At 46.9% G+C, this 18,861-nt stretch overlaps 1 protein-coding gene across 8 annotated transcripts in view; it reads left to right on the top strand.

The window, feature by feature from the left end:
- RREB1 (ras responsive element binding protein 1) overlaps positions 1-18,489 on the top strand; it is a 141,285-nt gene extending 122,796 nt beyond the window's left edge. For 7 of the 8 annotated variants that reach the window (XM_054164388.1, XM_054164383.1, XM_054164384.1 and 4 more), the window contains 2 exons: positions 13,736-14,482; positions 17,271-18,489. In XM_054164388.1, coding sequence (XP_054020363.1) covers positions 13,736-14,482; positions 17,271-17,782 — 1,259 coding nt within the window. In that variant the 3' untranslated portion in view covers positions 17,783-18,489. The remainder of the gene's footprint in view (positions 1-13,735; positions 14,483-17,270) is intronic. The other variant, XM_054164389.1, reaches the window with a different exon arrangement.
- Positions 18,490-18,861: the final 372 nt, after the last annotated feature.

Genomic DNA, 18,861 nt, shown 5'->3' with positions numbered 1-18,861 from the left:
ACAATTTTAGCATCCTATGAAGGGGGCAAATTAAACTGCTGAAAATCTGTTGGACTCCAGTGGCATGGTTTACCACACCTGGGAAAAGCCTGGCTTCAGATACTCTGTTATTGGTTTAACGTGACAGTGAACACATGTCTCAAATATTTCATTGTGCCTTACATGGTTGGTTTGTTTGTCTGCTTGCTTGCATCAGAGCAAATGTGTATAAAATTGTGGCAGGAAAATAAAATAATACAGTGGTATAGCATTTTGTTCTTCTTATGATGGCTCTTAGTTGGTAGATCAAAGAAGGAGGTCACGAGAAACATCATTCTGGGCATTATGTTGTTTGCCTACAGGAAATATTTCTTCTCAGTATTAGACAGTTAAAGGTGGGCTTGAGGCATCGAGATGTTTATGGAATCTTTTGTATTTTGCCACTGTGTAGGCAACCTCAAACCTGGTGTAAACAGAAGGAGGAATTGGGAAGGAAGGTTTATTCTAGGTTTGGGGTTACTTCATTCTGTACTGCAAAGGAAATACTCTGTTGAGTAGTGTGCTGATTTTTTCACTCCTTTTCCCACCCACACTGTAATAAGATAATTGGCAGAATCTCATCCTGCTAGGAGAGAGAGAAGACAAAGCTGCACTCGCTGTTGTGCCCTTTTAAGTCAGTCACAGTTACTGATACAATTTGTTTCACTGTGCAATCTCAGCTTCTGGTGTAAAGGGTGAAACTTAGGGAATTGACTACTGTTCTGTAAAAGAGAACTCTTGGTTTTGGGTTTTTTTTTGAGGAATTGAGGTTTCCAGGAGCAGCCAATTCCTGTCTGTGCTAAAGAGGGAAATCTGGAGAGGTAAAGGAGGTTAGCTAAGAGGTTTAAAGGGAATCCGAGCTGTGGAGCAGTCCCTGTTACAGTGTGCTTTAGGTGACGTGAGGACATAATTTGCAAGGTATCAGTGCAACAGTGAGGCTATTGTTTCCTGGCCCACAGAGACCAAATTATTTCGTGTTATTAAGCATACAGTTTACTTTCCATGGTGAAGGAGAGCTCTTTATTCATATCAATTGTTTTCTAACACCCTTCTTTCAAAAAAAAAAAAAAATAGAAGTTACTGAAGAACTGTTCACAAGACAGAAAACAATAGAGAGGCTTTTCCCAGACTAAGGGGTTTGACCTGCTTACTGATGGCAGGCTTCCAAGGTAGCAGCACTGGTGTAAACCCTTAATGAAGACAGGAAAATGCACTCAGCCAAGAGTTAGATTGGTAAAACTTGTCTCCCCTACCACTGCTGGACTTGGAAGGAGATGCTGTCCTTTCAGAAGGCCTGTGCTGCAATTCCCACAAGGAAGATGAACAACTGCAGCTGTAGCAGCGCTGGGTGCTCAGTGGCTGCGAGATTTTTGGTGGTACTGTGGCACTATACCATCAGTGCACTCTGGCAACGATAATACCAAGCTTTAATCATCATCAGACACTTCTGCTGGAGGACCACTTGACAGCAAGCTTTGTCTGGCCATCTCCTTCTGGGTGACACCAGCACTCTGTTTCTAAACTGGGAGTTGGCTGGCGGCAGCAGCTTCCCTGTGGCGGGGCTACAGATGAGACTTACTGGAGGGGAGAGGGAAAGGTAAGATGGAATAGTAGAAGAGATTTAGGCCAGCAAGCTGGTGCCAAAGCAAGGATGCATTCAGGTGGAGTGAGCCCTATGTTTTTGTGGGAAGTGTCAGGTGCTGGTGCATGGGACGAGTTTGGCAGCTGGCTGATAGATACAGCAGTTTGTTGAGTTTATGTTCTGGGTGGGCAAGTTGGTTTTCTCATGGAGATGTCTACAAAGGAAGCACTACAAAGATGATGAGGGGACTATTATGATGGAGAAGACTGAGAGGGGATCTTTTCAGTATCCAAAGGGTGGGAGACAAGAGGTTGGGGCCAGACTCTTTTCAGTGGCACCCAGTGATAGGAGAAGGAACAATGGACACAAACTGGAACCAGGAATTTCCATCTGAACATAGGAAGAATGTCCTGTGAGGGTGACAGAGCACTGCCAATTCTAGTGGTCTGTGTCAGTATGTATGGAATCCTCCATATCAGAATGTTACTGGAAGTTAAAAACACAGTTGCAAAAAGTTTTAGATATCAATAACATTATATCCAGGCACTTTTGGACAGAGGAGGAGGCTCCACTTCTCTGGGCAGCCTGGTCCTGTGTTCTGTCAACCTCACAGAAAAGAAGTTTTTCCTTATGTTTTGGTGGAACTTCTTGTGCACCAGTTTGGTCCCATTGCCTCTTGTCCTACCACTGGCCACCATCCTCTTGCCCTCCCTCCCTTCTTCTCCCTTTTAAATAATAATTAGCATTGACAAGATGCCCTCTCAGTCTGCTCCTCTCCAGGCTAAACAGCCCCGGGTCTCTCAGCCTTCCTGAACCACAGAGATGCTTCAGTCCTCTCAGCATCTTCATAACCTCCACTGGACTCTCTCCAGTAGTTCCCCATCTCTTTTGAACAGGAGAGCCCAGAACTGGGCACAGTACTCCAGATGTGACCTCAGTAGGGCAGAGTAGAGGGGGAAGAGAATCTCCCTCAACTTGCTGGCTACATGCTTCTTAATGAATGCTAGGAGACCACTGGACTTTTTTTGCCACAAGAGCACACTGCTGGCTCATGGTGAACTTGTTCACCAGGACTCCCAGGTCATTCCTGTTGTCTAGCTTCTGTGAAGTGTCCAGCCTAGATTAGTCCTGCTGTGCTGCTTACCAAATTTTACAGCTCTGAGTCAGTGTGCAGACACAGATGTATTTTAATCCAGGCCCATCACAGTTCTTATGAAAAAAAACCCAAAAAGTTAATGAACAATGAAGTCATGTTACACTTAAACTCATTATTTTTGAGGTTTCCCTCCAGCAAGTAGGTTCATTTTATCAGAAGAGCAGTGGCCTTCAAGACACAGTGCAGGAAGCAGAGAATACTGCTCCTGTGAGTGATCTTTCTTGTGCCTTTCAAGGTGACACACTCTTCCATCTGGGAGCAGGACTGTAACTCAGGATGGGAGGATGGAAGTTTGCACAATAAGCAGGATTCTTGTTTGGGTTTTGAGACCTCCCACTAGGATGTTTGTGTAGAAAGAAGAATCTTATCTGTTACAAGTGTTGGTCTGTATGACAAGTATTTGGTTGATAAAAAAAGTTTTCAAGGCTGAAAAATCTGAGAAAATTGTGACCTGAGATGCAGGTTGAGTTTCAAGTAATTAATCCCCAGCTAATCCTGTCGTTGCATGCTTGAAAAGAAATGTGGAGAGGAATTGGGCTATCGTGAATCAAAAGGGTTTCTGCTCACCTTTGAAGTTCTGTTTCGCATTTGCATTGTGAATGAAGACAAATAAAAGTGCAGAAACTGGTGGTGTTCATAACCAAGAATTGATGGTTGACTTAGCAGGCAGCTAAAAAGAGAGTGACTTGAAAGCCTGCAAAAAGCAGGATTCTGGTGCTTCTAAAGAGTTGTGTTAACACAGGGGGGAAATTAAAAGAAACAGCATCTGAGATCTGTGTGAGATGTGGAGAATCCCTTGTACAGGTTGAGATGTTAATTAGACCAAAACCAGCTTGAGGAAGATTCAAGTGAGAAACATCCATGGTGTTGTCTCAAAGAGGCTGCTAGCTGATGGGAGGCGGGTTGTTTGTGTCCAGAGGTTTTGGTTGTAAGGTGGGAGGTGTGACAAGAGCTGATGTCCTTTTAGGAGTAACTATGCTCACAATCTGCTTCTCCATCACAAAAATGTCTTGCAGGACTTCTTTCCTTATAGCACTGCATAATCCTGGCTTTTCCTGTAGTCACTCAGTCTCTTCTGGTCATTTAAATGCATTACAGGCATGAAAAACTTCTATAGGGTAAAGATTGATTCCACTGAAGTCTATGAAAAGATATCCTGTAGCTTTAATGGAAGTTGTGTCAAATTCACATGGGTGATGGACATCTCAGGAGCCTGCTTTTGAGGAGCCTGCAGTCAGGATGTTGTAGTTGGTCACCAAGCAGTAAAGGGAGAGCAGAAAAACACCCAAAGAAGTTTCTTACTGTGCAGACAGGTAGACATACTTCTTTCTTGTGTCAGGCCCTTCCCCTCTGGTGTTGGGTTTTTACCAAACATTGGCATTTGTAATTTATTTTGCCAGAGGTATTTTACCATATATTCATCTGCATTGAAGCTCTCCTGCTATCTATTGCCCTTTGTGTTTGGAGACTTCAGCAGTGAAGGATATAGAATGTCAGATCATGCAAGAATTTGCTGTAGGCAGGCGAGTGGTGGTTAGCCAGAAAGGACAAGCAGGCACAAACCCAAGGGTGAGTGCAGTCAGGGTTTTTCTGTGCTACCAAATGGGGTGGATGCAAGAAGGAAGCTCAGCAGATGGTGATACATGTCCCTTGCCTAAGAGGTGTTTGCACAAGGGAGCGGTTGCTGTAAGGTGTTCACACCTGCAGGGTCACTTTGTGTCACTTTGAGTCAGCTTCAAAGGAGAGCTGCTGAAATAACAAACCAAAAGACAGCAAGAAGTTGGCTCTGCACATCAGGGTAGTTAAAATTCTGAATGGGCTGTACCTCGGGGTAGCTGCTGATCAGATGGCACCAAGCGTGCATAGGATTTTCCTCTTGCATTTCCAAGCTCCGGTTTGCTTGGGAAAATGCCATCTTCCCAGCCTCTCTCCTCCTTTCTTCTTCTTTTAATCCAGCAGGTTGCCTTGCAGTGATTCAAATGTTGTAATACAGGTCTCGGTGCTGGTCTGGCATTAAAGCCTGCCGTGCTGGGGACATGTTACGACGTGATTTGATCTTGCCTATCATAAAGAAACTAAGCTGCCTTGTTACCACGTTAACAGGGTATAACTTCTCAGGGCTGCAGCGTGGTATCTGGGGCGTCACGTGGGCTCCTCCAGCCTGTGCAGACAACAGATGGCTACAGCCTGAGAGAGGAAGACTCATGTTATGACACGATCTCCTTACAGAACAAAAGTCTGCAGAAAAGGCTCTGGAGGTGCTCAACTCTGAAGATCTTCATGGCACAATGAAACTAAAATCATAGAATCATGTAACTGTTTGGTTGGAAGAGAACTTTAAGGTCATCAAGTCCAACCACTAACCTAGCGCTGCCAGGTCACCATTAAACCATGTCCCTCGGCACCAGTTATACACAGCTTTGAAACCTGTTGGGGGGGGTTCCACAGCTTGACAATCCTTTTGGGGAAGAAATTGTTCCTAGTGTCCACTCTCAACCCTCCCTGGTGCAATTTGAGGCTGTTTCCTCTTGTCCTAGTTCTTGTTCCTTGGAGGAAAAGATTGAACCCCACCTGGCTCTAACTTCCTTTTAGGCATCTGTACAGAGCAAGAAAGTGTCTCTTGAGCCTCCTTTTCTCCAGACTAAACAGCTCCAGTTCCTTCAGCCACTCCTCACAAGACTTGTGCTCTTCACCAGCTTCATTGCCCTTCTTTAGACTTCCTCCAGTACCTCAGTATCCTTCTTGTAGTGAGGGGCCCTAAGCTGAACCCAGTATTTGAGGTGTGGCCTCACCATTGCCAAGTACTGGTGGACAATCACTGCCCTGGGCCTGGTGGCCACCCTGTTGCTGATACAGACCAGGGTGCTTCTGGCCTTCTTGGCCACGTGGGCACACTGCTGGCTCACATTCAGACAGCTGTCTGTCAACACCCTCGGGTTTCCAGCCACCTGCCCCAAGCCTGGAGTATTGCAGGGGATTGTTGTGACCAAATTGGCACTTGGCCTCGTTGAACCTAATACCATTAGCCTTGGCCCATCAATCCACCTTCTCCAGATCCCTCTTGGGCCTAAAATGCTCTGCTTGGGTCTATTGTAACCTTTCTTTGTAGTTAGAGAGATCCTAATTCAGTTCAGTGGGTTGGTGGGATGAGGAGAGAAGCGATTCTAAAGCTGCTCAGATGAGCACTGGGTACAGCATGCAGGATGGGTAAGACTTCAGTGGAAGTAGACGTTGTTCCTAGCAACCAGCCCTGGGCTAGTCAGAGTGGTTCAGCCTGCCCCTGGCAGACAGAGCCTTGGGCCATGATTGGATAACACAAAGCACTTCTTGGCTATACTGGCTCGACCTGTTCCCAGCTGTTCATCCCTTCAGCTGCATCTGACCCAGCTGCCCCAAAAAAGGAAAAGGGCAAAGGGAGGGACCGGCTGTTGCGGGATCCGTTCCCGGATCTAGCCTAAAAGAGCACATTGATGCAGCTGAGGTGTGGAGCTGGCAGCATCTCCTGGAGGCGCTGGGGAGAGATGCTGATGAAATTGGCTTTGTTGTCAAATGCTTTGTGCCTTCAAATAGCAGCTTTAGACAGTGAGGAAGGAGCCCAGACCCACTCCTGTGTAGCAGGGCTTTGTGTTTCTAACTGGCTTCGCCTAGTGGTCTTTAAACATGGTCCAAAATCCTTCAATGGCTTTGGACCCATGGTCTCCCTCCATTGTCAATGAAACTTGGATTTCAACATCAGTGGAAATAAATCAATGTTTTGAAGCTGAGGCTTATATAAAATGTGAAAATGTCTCTTTTTTTCTGATTTGAGAAGGTGGGTGAGCAGTCTGCTTGGGGTTCATGTGCAGAGCCCATGAGAGGGCACACTTGGGCATGAATAATCCAGATTCCACCACGTGTCAGAGGGAAAGGGAATGAAGTGAGATGCTTGGATGATATTGGGGCAACTATAAATGAAATGAAGCTTGAAGATGAGGTGTAAGACAGGAACTGCAATTCCACAGTGCCACTGGGACAAATTTATAGAGGGATTTTTTGGGGGGTCTTGTTTTCAACCAAAACAAAACTAGAATGGTGGTTTTGAATAGAATTCAGAGACAAGGGGGCTGTATGAGTGATGGGGCTTGTGCTTGGTGCATGGAGAGAAAAGGAATAGTCTATAGCTTCTGAAGCAAACTGAGGACCTCTGGCCTGGTTTGCAGCAGTCAGACCAGGGAAGACTTGCACCAGCAGCGAGGCATAAAATGAAATTGTGGAGCAACGTAAGGAATCGCCCGCTTCCATCACATTAAAGCAGCCCTGCCTCTGTCTCCTTAGGACTTCCTGAATGCTCTCTTCTTGCAACAAAACACTGCTGACAGAAGAGAGATGTGGGATGGGAATGGGGCAAGGGATTATCTCTTATGTAAGATAGAGACTTTGCTAAGGAGCGATCCCTTTCTTAAAGAGGCATACCCGTAGCTTGAGAGGGTCGAACATAACCCACTCTTTGCTAACTAGGCAAATATTGACACAATGAGTATACTTGGTGAATTTCCTGGTTGGCCTCTAGCAGTATTCATCTTTGCTCTAGATATCTGCCATTCTGCCACTCCAGAAATCATGTGAGCCCTGGCCACAGCAGTGGGACTTTCTTGGTTTTCCCAACTCTTCTTGCTGTTTGTACCTCTGAACTACATTTTGTGGGTATTTCCTAGAGGGCAAAGGGCTTGAAATACCATTTTCAGTGTCACAGGCAAAGCTTAACAGCTGCTCCAGTGCTACAGCTCAGGGTAAGGCAGGACCTGTTTGGCCTGAGTGCTAGAGCTGTTATTTGGAGATGATGTTTAACTCACTGACTGCATTCTCTGCTTTCCACCGAAAGTGGAATTCAGCATAAGCTGAAAGTCTAGAGCTTTCAGTGCAGAGTTCTACTTGGTAGGTTCAGACAGAGCTAGTCCTGGACGCTTTTCTTTATGTGGGTGACTTCAGCTGCTCCCTTGAAGGTACTGGAGGATCGTGCCTTATGTTAAAGGCAAAAAGTGAGGGCTTTTGCAGAGATTATTTTCTCCTTTTCCGACAGATGCATTCAGTTTTGTTTACTGTAACCAATCCTCTGCTACCTTGAATGTTTTCGTTTCAGAAGGCATGCAGCTTCCTCAGCCAGGGGCTAATTAAATATTTAACTTCTCTGCATGCATGCCACGTAGTGAAGGTGGCACACTTTGGTGCTTAGGGCAGAGATAACCCCCCAAAAGTTTGCAAGTTGACTTCGCATGTTGGAAAGATGTTTCCCCAGTCTGTGGGTGGAAGTAGAAGCAGCATTGTGTGAGTGGGGCTGAAAAGTCACAAATTTACTGGGCTGCTACCACCTAGTGGTAGCTGCTTTTGTTGTAACATGCAAGAGTAGTTGGGGTTATTTCCGTTAATGTAGGGCAAACAGTAAATCGTTGGCTCATCTGACTGATAATGCCAACTGCTTGTACAACATCCCTTTCCAGCGCTCTCTCTGCTCCAGTTCAGAGCACTGTTTTTGTGATGGGGCTTCTAACACTCCTCTCAGGATGCCAGCAATGTTTGGCAATAAATACTTGCTTTAAAGACCCCAAATCACTTCCATTACAACACCCTGTTTTATCTACCAACTCCTTAGCATCTTCAGCTCTACTTTCTATTCCACCTTAGTTCCAGGAAAAAAAGAAACCCCCGGGGAAAAAAGAGTCAAGCCAGCAACTTCCCCACTTTGATCTGTGTGTGTGCTCTTTTATCTGAAACTTTCCACCTTTGGTGTCTGTCCTGACAGTTTGGTTTGGGTATGCAGGAAAGCCCTTTACTTCTCTTTCTTTCTTACCACCTATAAAAGATGAAGTGGCGTCTTCTGCCTGGGCTGACTGAGAACTGCAGCTTGAAATGTAAATAGACCTCAGCAAAACAGACTTTCCTTTCCACAGCTTGAAGGAAAAGTTACTTTGGTTACAACTGTATAGTGGTTTCTTTCTTGCAGGCATAAAGGTTTTTGGATTCTCAGATGGAGTCCTTGAGGTTTTGCTTATGAATATATCTCCTGAGAAGTTCATTTTTTCCCAGGAGCTGATGAAGTAGCAGCTGAGCTACTGATGGTTGCTTCATGTTACATTCATCCCTACATCCTTACCTCCCTGCTTGGCTCTTCTCTCTCCTTTATCATGCCCATGTTCCTTGGCTCCAGTGTCAGAACTGACATAATCAAATAGTGTCACCTTCTTGTCCTCACTTTGGAGGAGTGTCACAAACTCTAGTTGTCCATGACAGGGTCATGCATTCTGCTTCCACAATGCAGAATGAAGGAGTGGTAGTGGGTGGGAGCCGTGTCAAGCTGACCTCTCCACTCTTGTGCTCTTGACTCGCCAAGTATAAGTATCTGTGGGATAGCAAACAGACTGGAAAGTATTTTACAACCTGAGTAAGTGAACCAAATGGAAAGGGGTGAAAGAAGTAGCAGGCCTTTCTCACATACCCTGCTTTCCTCGCTGACTAGATGCAAGTCTCCTTCTCTGGAGAGATACAAAACCTTCCTGGACATGATCCTGGATAACCTGATCTGGGTGACCCTGCCATAGCAGGGCAGTTGGACTAGATGATCTCCAGAGGTCCCTTCCAACCCCCACCATTCTGTGACTGCTCTGTGCTGTAAATCAACAGAGTTCTGGAAATAGGAATTACCCATCTGAGAGGAGCTCAGCCTTGCTGGAGGCATGTTTGCTCAGATCTGAAGGCTCAGTCAAAATCCTTCTCCTTGGCTTAAAGTTTGTTGGCTTGTATGGTCAACAAGGTTTCTGTTGCTGTAGAAAGGGATAGAAATAGTAGTGCAGGGCCAAGCTTAACATCTGGAGTGGATGGAGCAACTGCCAATGTGAGACCACACTTACAGCGTCCCTTACAGCGCAGGAGAAATCCCACAGCAGACCTGCCATGGCTGCCTTCACAACCATTGTGTTTGCTACACACCTTAGCAGCCCTCCTGTTGCTCTTCCAGTCTGGCTGCAGCAGAGCCTGGCTGATTTTGCACCCATGCCCAAACACCCGAGGTTTGTGCAAAGCAGCTCACTGTTTCACCAGCTGCAGAACCAACCATGCAGCTTGGGGGTAACCACAGAGCAGCTGGACGCGGCAGGAGCTGCCACCGTAGGAGACACAGGAAGTTTCATTAGGGGCTGGTGAAACTCCTCGATGAGGAACACAGCAGGTCTGGTTCGTGCAGGTAAGAAGGAAGAGTGCTCACCCAAGGCACGTATCAGTGTCAGCATGTTCCTGACTCTGTCCCTACCCCAGGCTTGAATGTAGTCGTTCAGGGGTGGAGAAAACCTGTGTACATCTGTGCTCCCAGAGTCTGGAGCGGCCTTTGTCCCTTGTGAAGGCATGTTCTTTAAACTACACATTTGCTTTTCTTGCCGTTGACCTCGCCTGTTTGCCTGCTCCAGTAAGGCAACATCACTTATCTGTGGACCACCCATCCCCTGGAGTGTATCTCTTGTGTGCAGGAAAATGTAATTGCAGGTCAGCCACACAAGAACAGAGTAACAGCAGGGAAAGGGCCCAGGGCACTGAGGAGAGGCAAAAAGGAGATAGAGTTCAGGTACAATTTATTGAGGGATTAGTATTCCATAAGAAAAAGAATGTATTTTTGGAAATACTAGGAGGAGAAGAAGGAACTTAGTGAAAATTAGGAGAAAATTGGAAAATCAGGCATGACATGGGGCATGTAGAGTCTAAAAGTTGGGAATGTTGCATTTTAGAGCATCAAGACATTCTGGGTTTGCCTTTCTTGTACTTGAGTGCTATTAGCATGTATTCCCCTTGTTCACTTTGTTCCTGGTATTTCCTGTTGAAAACCCAACTTAGGCTGCATCTGCTATCTTCTCTTTGGTTAGCAGAGAGTTACAAAACACCTCTCTGGGCAGGATAACAGAGGAGCTTTCATCTCAGTCTCCATGCCCTTCGTTCCTCTCCATTCTATCAGAGCTCACTTGGTTTCCTGCCCCACTCCCTCCTGAACCCTCTCCGTGCTCCACTTGCAAGTCTTTCTTTGCAGCCTTTGCTTGAAGCTTTTCTGCCTAACAATCCTGACATCACTGGCTATGGGACATGGTGACCCACACCTGCCAGGAGGTGCCTGCCACTTTGCTGAGGGTGACCACAAATGGCAGGATTACAGCAGCCCTTTTAGGTGCTTTCTATTGGTTTCAGTTCAAGGTCTTTGCATCTCAACCCCACTTTGCCACACCATATTTGCCTCTTTGTCCACAGATAGGTCTTTGTGATGGTAGCAACTAGAAGCATCTGAGGCAGAAACTCCTCTTTCTGATTGTGAGAGTTGGTGATGTTCAGCATGGAGAAAAGAAGGCTCCAGGGAGACCTTATTGTCACCTTTAGAACTTAAAAGGGGCTGGTAAGAGAGATGGGGCAGGCTGTTCAGCAGGGCTTGCTGTGACCAGACAAGGGGTGACGGTTTGAAACTAGAAGGATGTTCAGAGTTGATAGTTAGAAGAAACATTTTACAGTGAGGGTGGTGAAACAACAGAAAAGCAGAGGTTGCTGAGGGAAGTGGTAAATGCTCCATCACTGCAAGCATTCCCAGTCAGGTTGAATTTGGCTCTAAGCAACCTGATCTGCTGACTGCTGGGAGGTTGGACTAGATGACCTTTAAAGGTCCCTTCCAACTCAAACCATTCTGTGATTCCTTTCCCTCTTGCCCTTAGCCTAAAGGGAGCAGTGATTACAGGGTCGCTGCAGTCCAGCATAAACTTGTGCTCTAGTGAAAAAGACCCTGTGTGAATGTTAAGGCCATTCATGGGCTGGGTTGAGAGTGGGTAGCTGAGGAAACAAAAGGACCTTTCCAGCAGCAGGAAGTCACCTCAGTTGCCACGAAGGGACATAGTTGAGCAGCAGACTTGGCAGAGTTAGACAGTGCTTGAACTTGATGATCTTTTCCAATTGAAACAATTCTGTGATTTATGAATCCTTCTGTTCATTCCTGCTCTTGGCCCAAGGTGAGGTGCTGCCTTGAGACGTGGTGTGTGGAAGAAGGTGGCAGGCAGGAACCCATGGCCATGCTTCCGTTTTAAACACTTCCCCTGTGTAGACAGAGCTTAAGTCTGGCTTTGGGGCTCCCTCCCTCGGCTGTGCCAGCTGCCTGTGTGTCACTGTGTGGGCCTGCCTTCTCCTGTGTGCCTGGCTCCCATTTCTCTCCCTCTCCCTCTCCTCAGAGTACTTGTGAAACAGCAAAGGGTGGTGGTCCTTCAACAAGGCTAAGTGCCAGGTTCTGCATTTGGGTCACAACCCCATGGTAAGTTACAGACTTGAGGATGTGTGTTTGGAAAGCTGCAACTTGGAGAGGGACCTGAAGATATTGGTTGACATTCAGCTGAATATGAGTCAGTTGTGTGCCCAGGTGGCTGAGAAAGCCAACGGCATCCTGGCTTGTATTAGAAACACTGCGGCCAGCAAGAACAGGGAGGTGATCATTCCCCTGTACTCAGCACTGGTGAGGCCACACCTCAAGTACTGTGTTCAGTTCTGAGTCCCTCACTATAGGAAGGACATTGAGGTGTTGGAGAATATCCAGAGAAGGGCAGTGAGGCTCCTGACGGGCCTGGAGCATGACCTACAAGGCCCATCTGAGGGAGTCGGAGTTGTTCAGTCTGGGGAAGAGGAGGCTGAGGGGAGAGCTCTCTGCAACTACATGAAGGGAAGTTGGAGTGAGAAGGGAGCCAGCCTCTTCTCCTTGGTTTAAAGCAACAGGACTAGAGGAAATGGTTTCAAGCTGCACCAGGGGAGGTTCAGGCTGGATGCTAGGAAATACTTCTTCACAGGGAGGATTATCAAACACTGGAATGGTCTGACCAGGGCAGTGGTGGAGTCACCATCCCTGGGGGTTCAAGTGGCATGTGGACCTGGTGCTCAGGGACGTGGTTTAGTGTTGACCCTTCAGTGCTGGGTCAAGGGTTGGACTGGCTGATCTTTGAGGTCTCTTCCAACCAGATATATTCTGTGTGATTCTATGGGCCCTTTACATTCTCTTTGAAAAGGGAACGTACTTATAAATCAGTTTGATTAATATGTGGATGTGTGTGTGTTACTTTGATAAATGTCCATATTTTTATACAGGAGTTTATAAGTAATACATTCACGTGTCTCTGGAATGGTGCATTTGTAACAGCAGTGACCTCAGCCCTTCACTGGTGTCTCAGCATTTGGTATTTATATTAAAAATAACTTAAAGAAACTGCCAAGAATCATGGCCAGGGATACTGTCTACTAGACCAGGTGGCTCAAGGCTCAAAGCCTTGAACGTTTCCAGGCTTGGAGCCTCTACAGCTTCTCTGGGCAACCTGTTCCAGTGCCTCACCACCCTCCTGGGGAAGAATTTCTTCCTAATGTCTAATCTGAATTGAACTTCTTCCAGTTTGAAGCCATTAGCCCACATCCTGTAACCACACATTTTTGTACAAAGTCCCTCTCCAGCTGTCATGTGGGCCCCCTACACATACTAGAAGGTTGCTCTAAGATGTGCTTGGAGCTCTGTCTTCTCCAGTTTGAACAACCCCAACTCTCTTAGCCTGTCTTCACAGGAGAGCTGATCCAGCCCTCTGATCATCTTCATGGCCTCTTCTGGAGCAGCTTGAACAGTTCTATGTCCTTCTTGTGTTGGGGTTTCCAGAGCTGGACACAGCACTCCAGGCAGGGGCTCATGAGAGCAGGGTAGAGGGGAGAATCACCTCCCTCCACCCTACTGCGAGCATGTTTTGTGAAAGAAGGCATTTGTAACCATCTTACTAATGGGGTTCTGGGGTGGTTTGATTTCTTTTCATCTCTAAGTTACTGGCCTGAGTCACAGGTAAAAGAAACATGAGGAGATTGCTTGGCCAGAAGCAATGGTTGTGGGTCTGTGGGCAGCCTGACCGCTGGTAGTTGTGACTTAGCAGAGGGCATCCCACTCAAAGTTTCTCTCTGTTTGCTTGCAGACAGCCAGCCCGATGCAGAGACACTGTCGACAGGAAACGAAGTCTTGGACCTGACCTCTGGTGAGAAGGAACAGCCAGATGAAATAACAGAGCTACCAGAGAGTGAGCATGGCCTCAAGGAGGAGCAGAAGGCTGACTCCCCTGCAGCAGAGGAGGATGCTGAAGAAAAAGCAGATGGATATGAAGAAGGCCCCGAGGAAGATTCTGTAAGTAACAAAAGTCTTGACCTCAATTTTGCCAGCAAATTAATGGACTTCAAGCTGGCAGAGAGTGACCAGAGTGCAGGCAGCAGTTCTCAGACTGAAAGGAAACATCCCTGTGACATTTGTGGCAAAACCTTCAAGTTTGCTGGCACTCTTAGCCGTCACAAAAAGGCCCACACTCGTGAGGACAGAAAGGATGAAAGGAGCAGTGAGGATGAAAGCAAAAGCATTCAGGATGATGCAGGAGCTCCCTCGATGCAGGTCTCTGGTGTTGAGCAGGAAGAGTCTCCGATGGACTTGAAGGTAGTGGAGTCTCCTGTGGACTTTGAGGCAACAGGAAAGGAGAATGAAGAGAGCGAAAGCATCTCTGAGGGGGAAGGCACAGAGAGAAAGTCCACTGAGAAGAGCAGTGATGACAGAAAACCAAAGACTGATGGGGCTAAGAGTACTGAAAAAGCAGACAAAAGAAAGAAAGTCTGCACTGTGTGCAACAAGCGTTTCTGGTCTCTGCAAGATCTGACGCGACATATGCGGTCTCATACAGGTAAGAGGAGGCTTGAGGGCAGAACAGATCGTAGAATCATAGAATTGTTGTAGTTGGAAGAGGCCTTTAAGATCATCAAGTCCAACCATTAATCCCAGCACTGCCAGGTCACCACAAAACCATGTCCCTCAGCACCACATCGGTACAGCTTTTAAATCCCTCCAGGGACAGGGACTCAACGACTTCCCTGGGCGGCCTGTTCCATGCCTTGACAACCCTTTTGGGGAAGAAATTGTTCCTACTGTCAAACCTAAACCTTCCCTGATGAAACATGAGGCTATTTCCTCTCAACCTTATGAGCAAGTCTGCCACCAAGCTGAAGCATCTGCTCTGTAGTTGCACAGTTGCTGCTAGTACTTGAGGTTGGAGACACTGCTTTTAGTCTACAGGTATCTGCAAGGTTGCTTCACTGCCCCAATCCCCATGCTGCATACAAAGCCTATCAAAGGAGTGGGAATTGACACCACTGCCTTATCTTCAGTTCCCAGTCTGTTTTCTCCCATGATTGCTTGACTGAGTTTAGAGGTGAAGCCAAGCATGGAGATCCCTGAGCAGTTGTTCCCTCCAGTGTCTGTGTGGCTCTACCTCTTCACAGTATTTTGCCAGGCAGTGTAGAAACCTGTCAGTGCATGATGAGGCCTTCACCCCTGAGTGTTAGAGAGTCTGGTTTTGTCTGATTGTTTGAGTCTAGTATGGGTAACCTGCTGGTCATCTGCTCAAGTGAAAGGTAAAGCTACAGTGCACAGCTTGCTCTTCAGGCTTGGGCAGGCAAGGTGGAGCACAGGGAGCAAAATGCTTTGTTTGATGGCATGACTTGGCAGTTAGAACACCTGGGGTTGCTCTAAGTGATACAGTTTGCAGCAGGGCCTTGCAGATGAGATGAAGCCATGAGCCAGCTCATTCATCCTTATTAAGGTGTCCTTATTAATGATGCATTTTACCTGTCAGCAAGCTGCTGTGATGTGGGCAAACAGGCAGGTTGACACTTTATGCTTCTTGAAGGTGCTCTCTGCCAAAGACAAGCTCTTTGTGATTAAAAAAATATTTGTGCTGTCGTTGACAATGATGTTTAGTCAACTACCCCAGAGACTGGTGCCTTAACCAGACTTTTTCCCCTATCAAGTGTGAAATTGGCCTGTTTTCTTCTGGCATGGAGCCACAAGTGAACAAAAGACAGGTCCCATTCTCGTACCTACTTTCATACTAGTTCAGCAGCCTTGGGAAGATGCTAATGCCTGAAGTTCTGAGTTGTACCCAAATGATGTGTGCCCTTCTTTCCTTCCTTCTTGTTCAGCTGTATCAGCAAATGCCCTCAGGCTGTAATGATAACTGTAAGGCTTGGAGATTTTTTCACTCAGAAGAATGTCTGGGACATGCTGAAGTGGACAAGAAACCTCTGCCTGCCTCATACATGGCAATTAGGCTGGAAATGCTCTCCCAGTGCAAGCTGTTTCCCAGCAGGTCGTTGTGGGATGCTCTGGTGCTGCCTGCCCAAGTTCAGGGTGAGCCCCAGCGCTGGCATTGGTCACAGCCTGGTGGGCAAAGGCTCTTGGCCAAAAACACGCCTGGGGAGCCACTCCTTCTCTTGATAGCAGATGCCCAAGCAGGGAACTATAGAGAAACATTTCTAGGAAGTGTCAGGCTTCCCAGGGACAGCAGAACCCAGAGCCAGCTGCCTGCAGATTGTAACTGATTTGTTTTCACTGATTCCAAGCAAGCCATGAACCATGAGTGTCTTGTTTTCAACCCTCATTGGCACAAGTCTTTAATAGGTGGAGTGGAGTGAAAAATGCAGGATGGGTCAAGGTGGGAACTTTGGTTCTTCAGGGCGCCTCAGGGCACTCTGTTTGATGGGGACTATGGGGGAATTTTGTCTCTGGAACTGTGGTGGCATTGTTTTCCAGTGAGCTCATGCTTAGGGAAGTATTGAAGCATTTCAGGTGCAAAAAGCAGCTCTGAGATAGGAGCAGATGGCCTGTGGGTTACAACAGAAGGTACCTGCAGCTGCTCTGCACTGTAACTCCGCAAAATAGGAGGAAGAATTTTGTCCTGGGAGTAGCATATGTGGAATAGGCATGAAAAGGTTTCTCAGGAGCCTTCAGATGTTCCTCACACCATCAGCTTTGTGAATAACACCCTGAGGCAGGCGTTTTTCACTGGGTCAGTACATTTTGATTCCCTCTAACGGATACTTCCCATGTCCCGTGAATGCCTGATGAGCCAGGGTGCTTCAGTTGCTCTGTGAAATGTGGTGATACTGTCCCTGCTTCAGAGAGAGCAGAGGCTCTTGTGGAGAGCCTTGCACATTTCATCCTTGCCCATCTGCCAGCATCTAAGAAAGAGGGAAATGTTTCTCACACGCCGTTCAGTCCAGGGTGGTATCTCGTCCTCCCATCTCGAGTCCTCTCTCTCCACCTGTATCAGGGCTGGCCTGCAGCAGGAAAGCCCCATGGTGGGTAGGCTTCATGATGGCTTTTGAGTTCCAGAGGAACTCAGTTGTCTTCCAGAAAAGTTGCTGAGTGAATTAGATGAGAACCCAGGGCTTATGGTCTTCCTCTTCCTTAATGTGGGGCCGTACCAAGCTCATAGGCATCTTAGTTTTTCATTTGCACACTCAGGGATTTGTCTGTAGCCTGCTTGTGCAGGAGCAAAGTGCTGCACAAAGGAGGCACGTTTGATACAGATACTGAATTCCCAGAGCGTGGAGCGTCTTATACTGCTCAAAACAAGAACGAGACAGTGTCATTGGTGACTTGATGTCTGACTCTGGCTATTAACTCTCTTCCAGGTGAGAGACCTTACAAGTGTCAAACCTGTGAACGGACCTTTACTCTGAAACACAGTCTGGTTCGTCACCAGCGCATACACCAGAAAGTCAAAACCACCCGAAACCACGGGAAGGAGAGCGACAAGGAGGAGACCCAGTCGAGGTGTGGAGAAGACAGCGAAAATGAGTCTAGCCACAGCGGCACCAACCCCATCTCAGAAAACGAGTGTGACTCTGCAGGGGCTGTCGGGAGCCTCATGGGAAGCCAAAATGAGTCCCTGGCTGGCACAGTCAAGGACTTGTCCTGCAGAGAGGAGAGGCCAAGTGGGCGAGGAGCCAGCACCTGCCTCCTGGAGCCCACCAAGAGTGCACAGAAACAGACTGCGAAAGACCAGGAACCTCGGGCTAGCTCTGAGCACGAGAGGCCCTCAGGTTTCATTCAAGACTTGCTGGAGATGCACAACAAAAAGTCTCCCCTGAATCACATCCTTGCCTCCGCAGACAACACACCTCAGCTCTTGGGGGTCGAATGACTTTGCTTAGGGGTCACACCCATCCCAGCATGCCCAGCTGAAGGCAGCAGCCTGAGGTGGCTGGAGTCTTGGGTTTTGAAGAGCAACCTAGAGCTGGCAGGGGGTAGAGAATGGCAGACTGGATGCAGTGCCATATGCCTTTCAGTATAATAGTGCAAGAGACTACAGTCTATACTGATTTGAGTGCCTTACTACTTTATTAGATCTTTTGGTATCATAGATTTTTTTTTTTTCCAAAAATGATTTCTTTTTTAATATTTTAATGAATTATTTGGAGAGGACCTTTTTCATTTAAGCATTAATGTTACCTTTTGTATTGGTGTGCGTGAGCTTGTTCTTGTTAAATCTGTGATAGTCACTGTGTTTGTTCTCTGAGCTGGAAATGGGGGCAGTGGGGGTGGGAGGCCCTTGGATTACCACAGACAATAACTGGAAGAAAATTGATGTGAATTTCTTATGAAATAGTCAGAGGAAAACGCAGGTGAGATGTCGATTTATTTTTTGTCTCGGTAGATGTTCTTGCGTTTGCCACACGGTGGAGCATTAAGCCTGCTCCGGGCCCCAGCGCCTGGAACCGGGCCTCAACAACGTGGCACGATTGAAGGTGTTTCAAAGTGGTTCAAGCCAAAAGCAGGAAACACAACGAATTTCAACCTCATGCTTGTTTCCACTTTTCAGCATTAGAAATGGTCTTCGAAATCCTGTTATTATTGGGGTGTTTTTTTTGGGGGGGGGGGGAAGGGGTTTCTGGCCATGGTGGACTGAGCAGTGTATACAGAGAAGAGTTACGTAGCAACATAAACCTATGGAAATGATGCACCCGCTGTTATATATGTTTGATTTGCTTCAGTATAGTATTATTATTATTATTATTGTTATTATTATTATTTTATTATTATTATTATTATTTTATAAATCCATCAGTTGGCTTGTCTCTGCAGTCAGCAGAAACCGATGGGCAATATTTGCCCGCGCAGATGTGTAATGCAGCTTGGATCCCCTCCCAGAACGTTGGAGTTTTTGTTTGACTTAACGCTTTCACCAGCTCCTCTTCTTATGTTGCAGCTCTTCTACTGTAC

The sequence above is a fragment of the Dryobates pubescens genome, chromosome 9 (genome assembly GCF_014839835.1).
Source record: "Dryobates pubescens isolate bDryPub1 chromosome 9, bDryPub1.pri, whole genome shotgun sequence".
NCBI lineage: Eukaryota > Metazoa > Chordata > Aves > Piciformes > Picidae > Dryobates > Dryobates pubescens.
The sequence above is the reverse complement of the archived record's forward strand: the minus strand, read 5'-3'. Positions and strand labels throughout refer to the sequence as shown.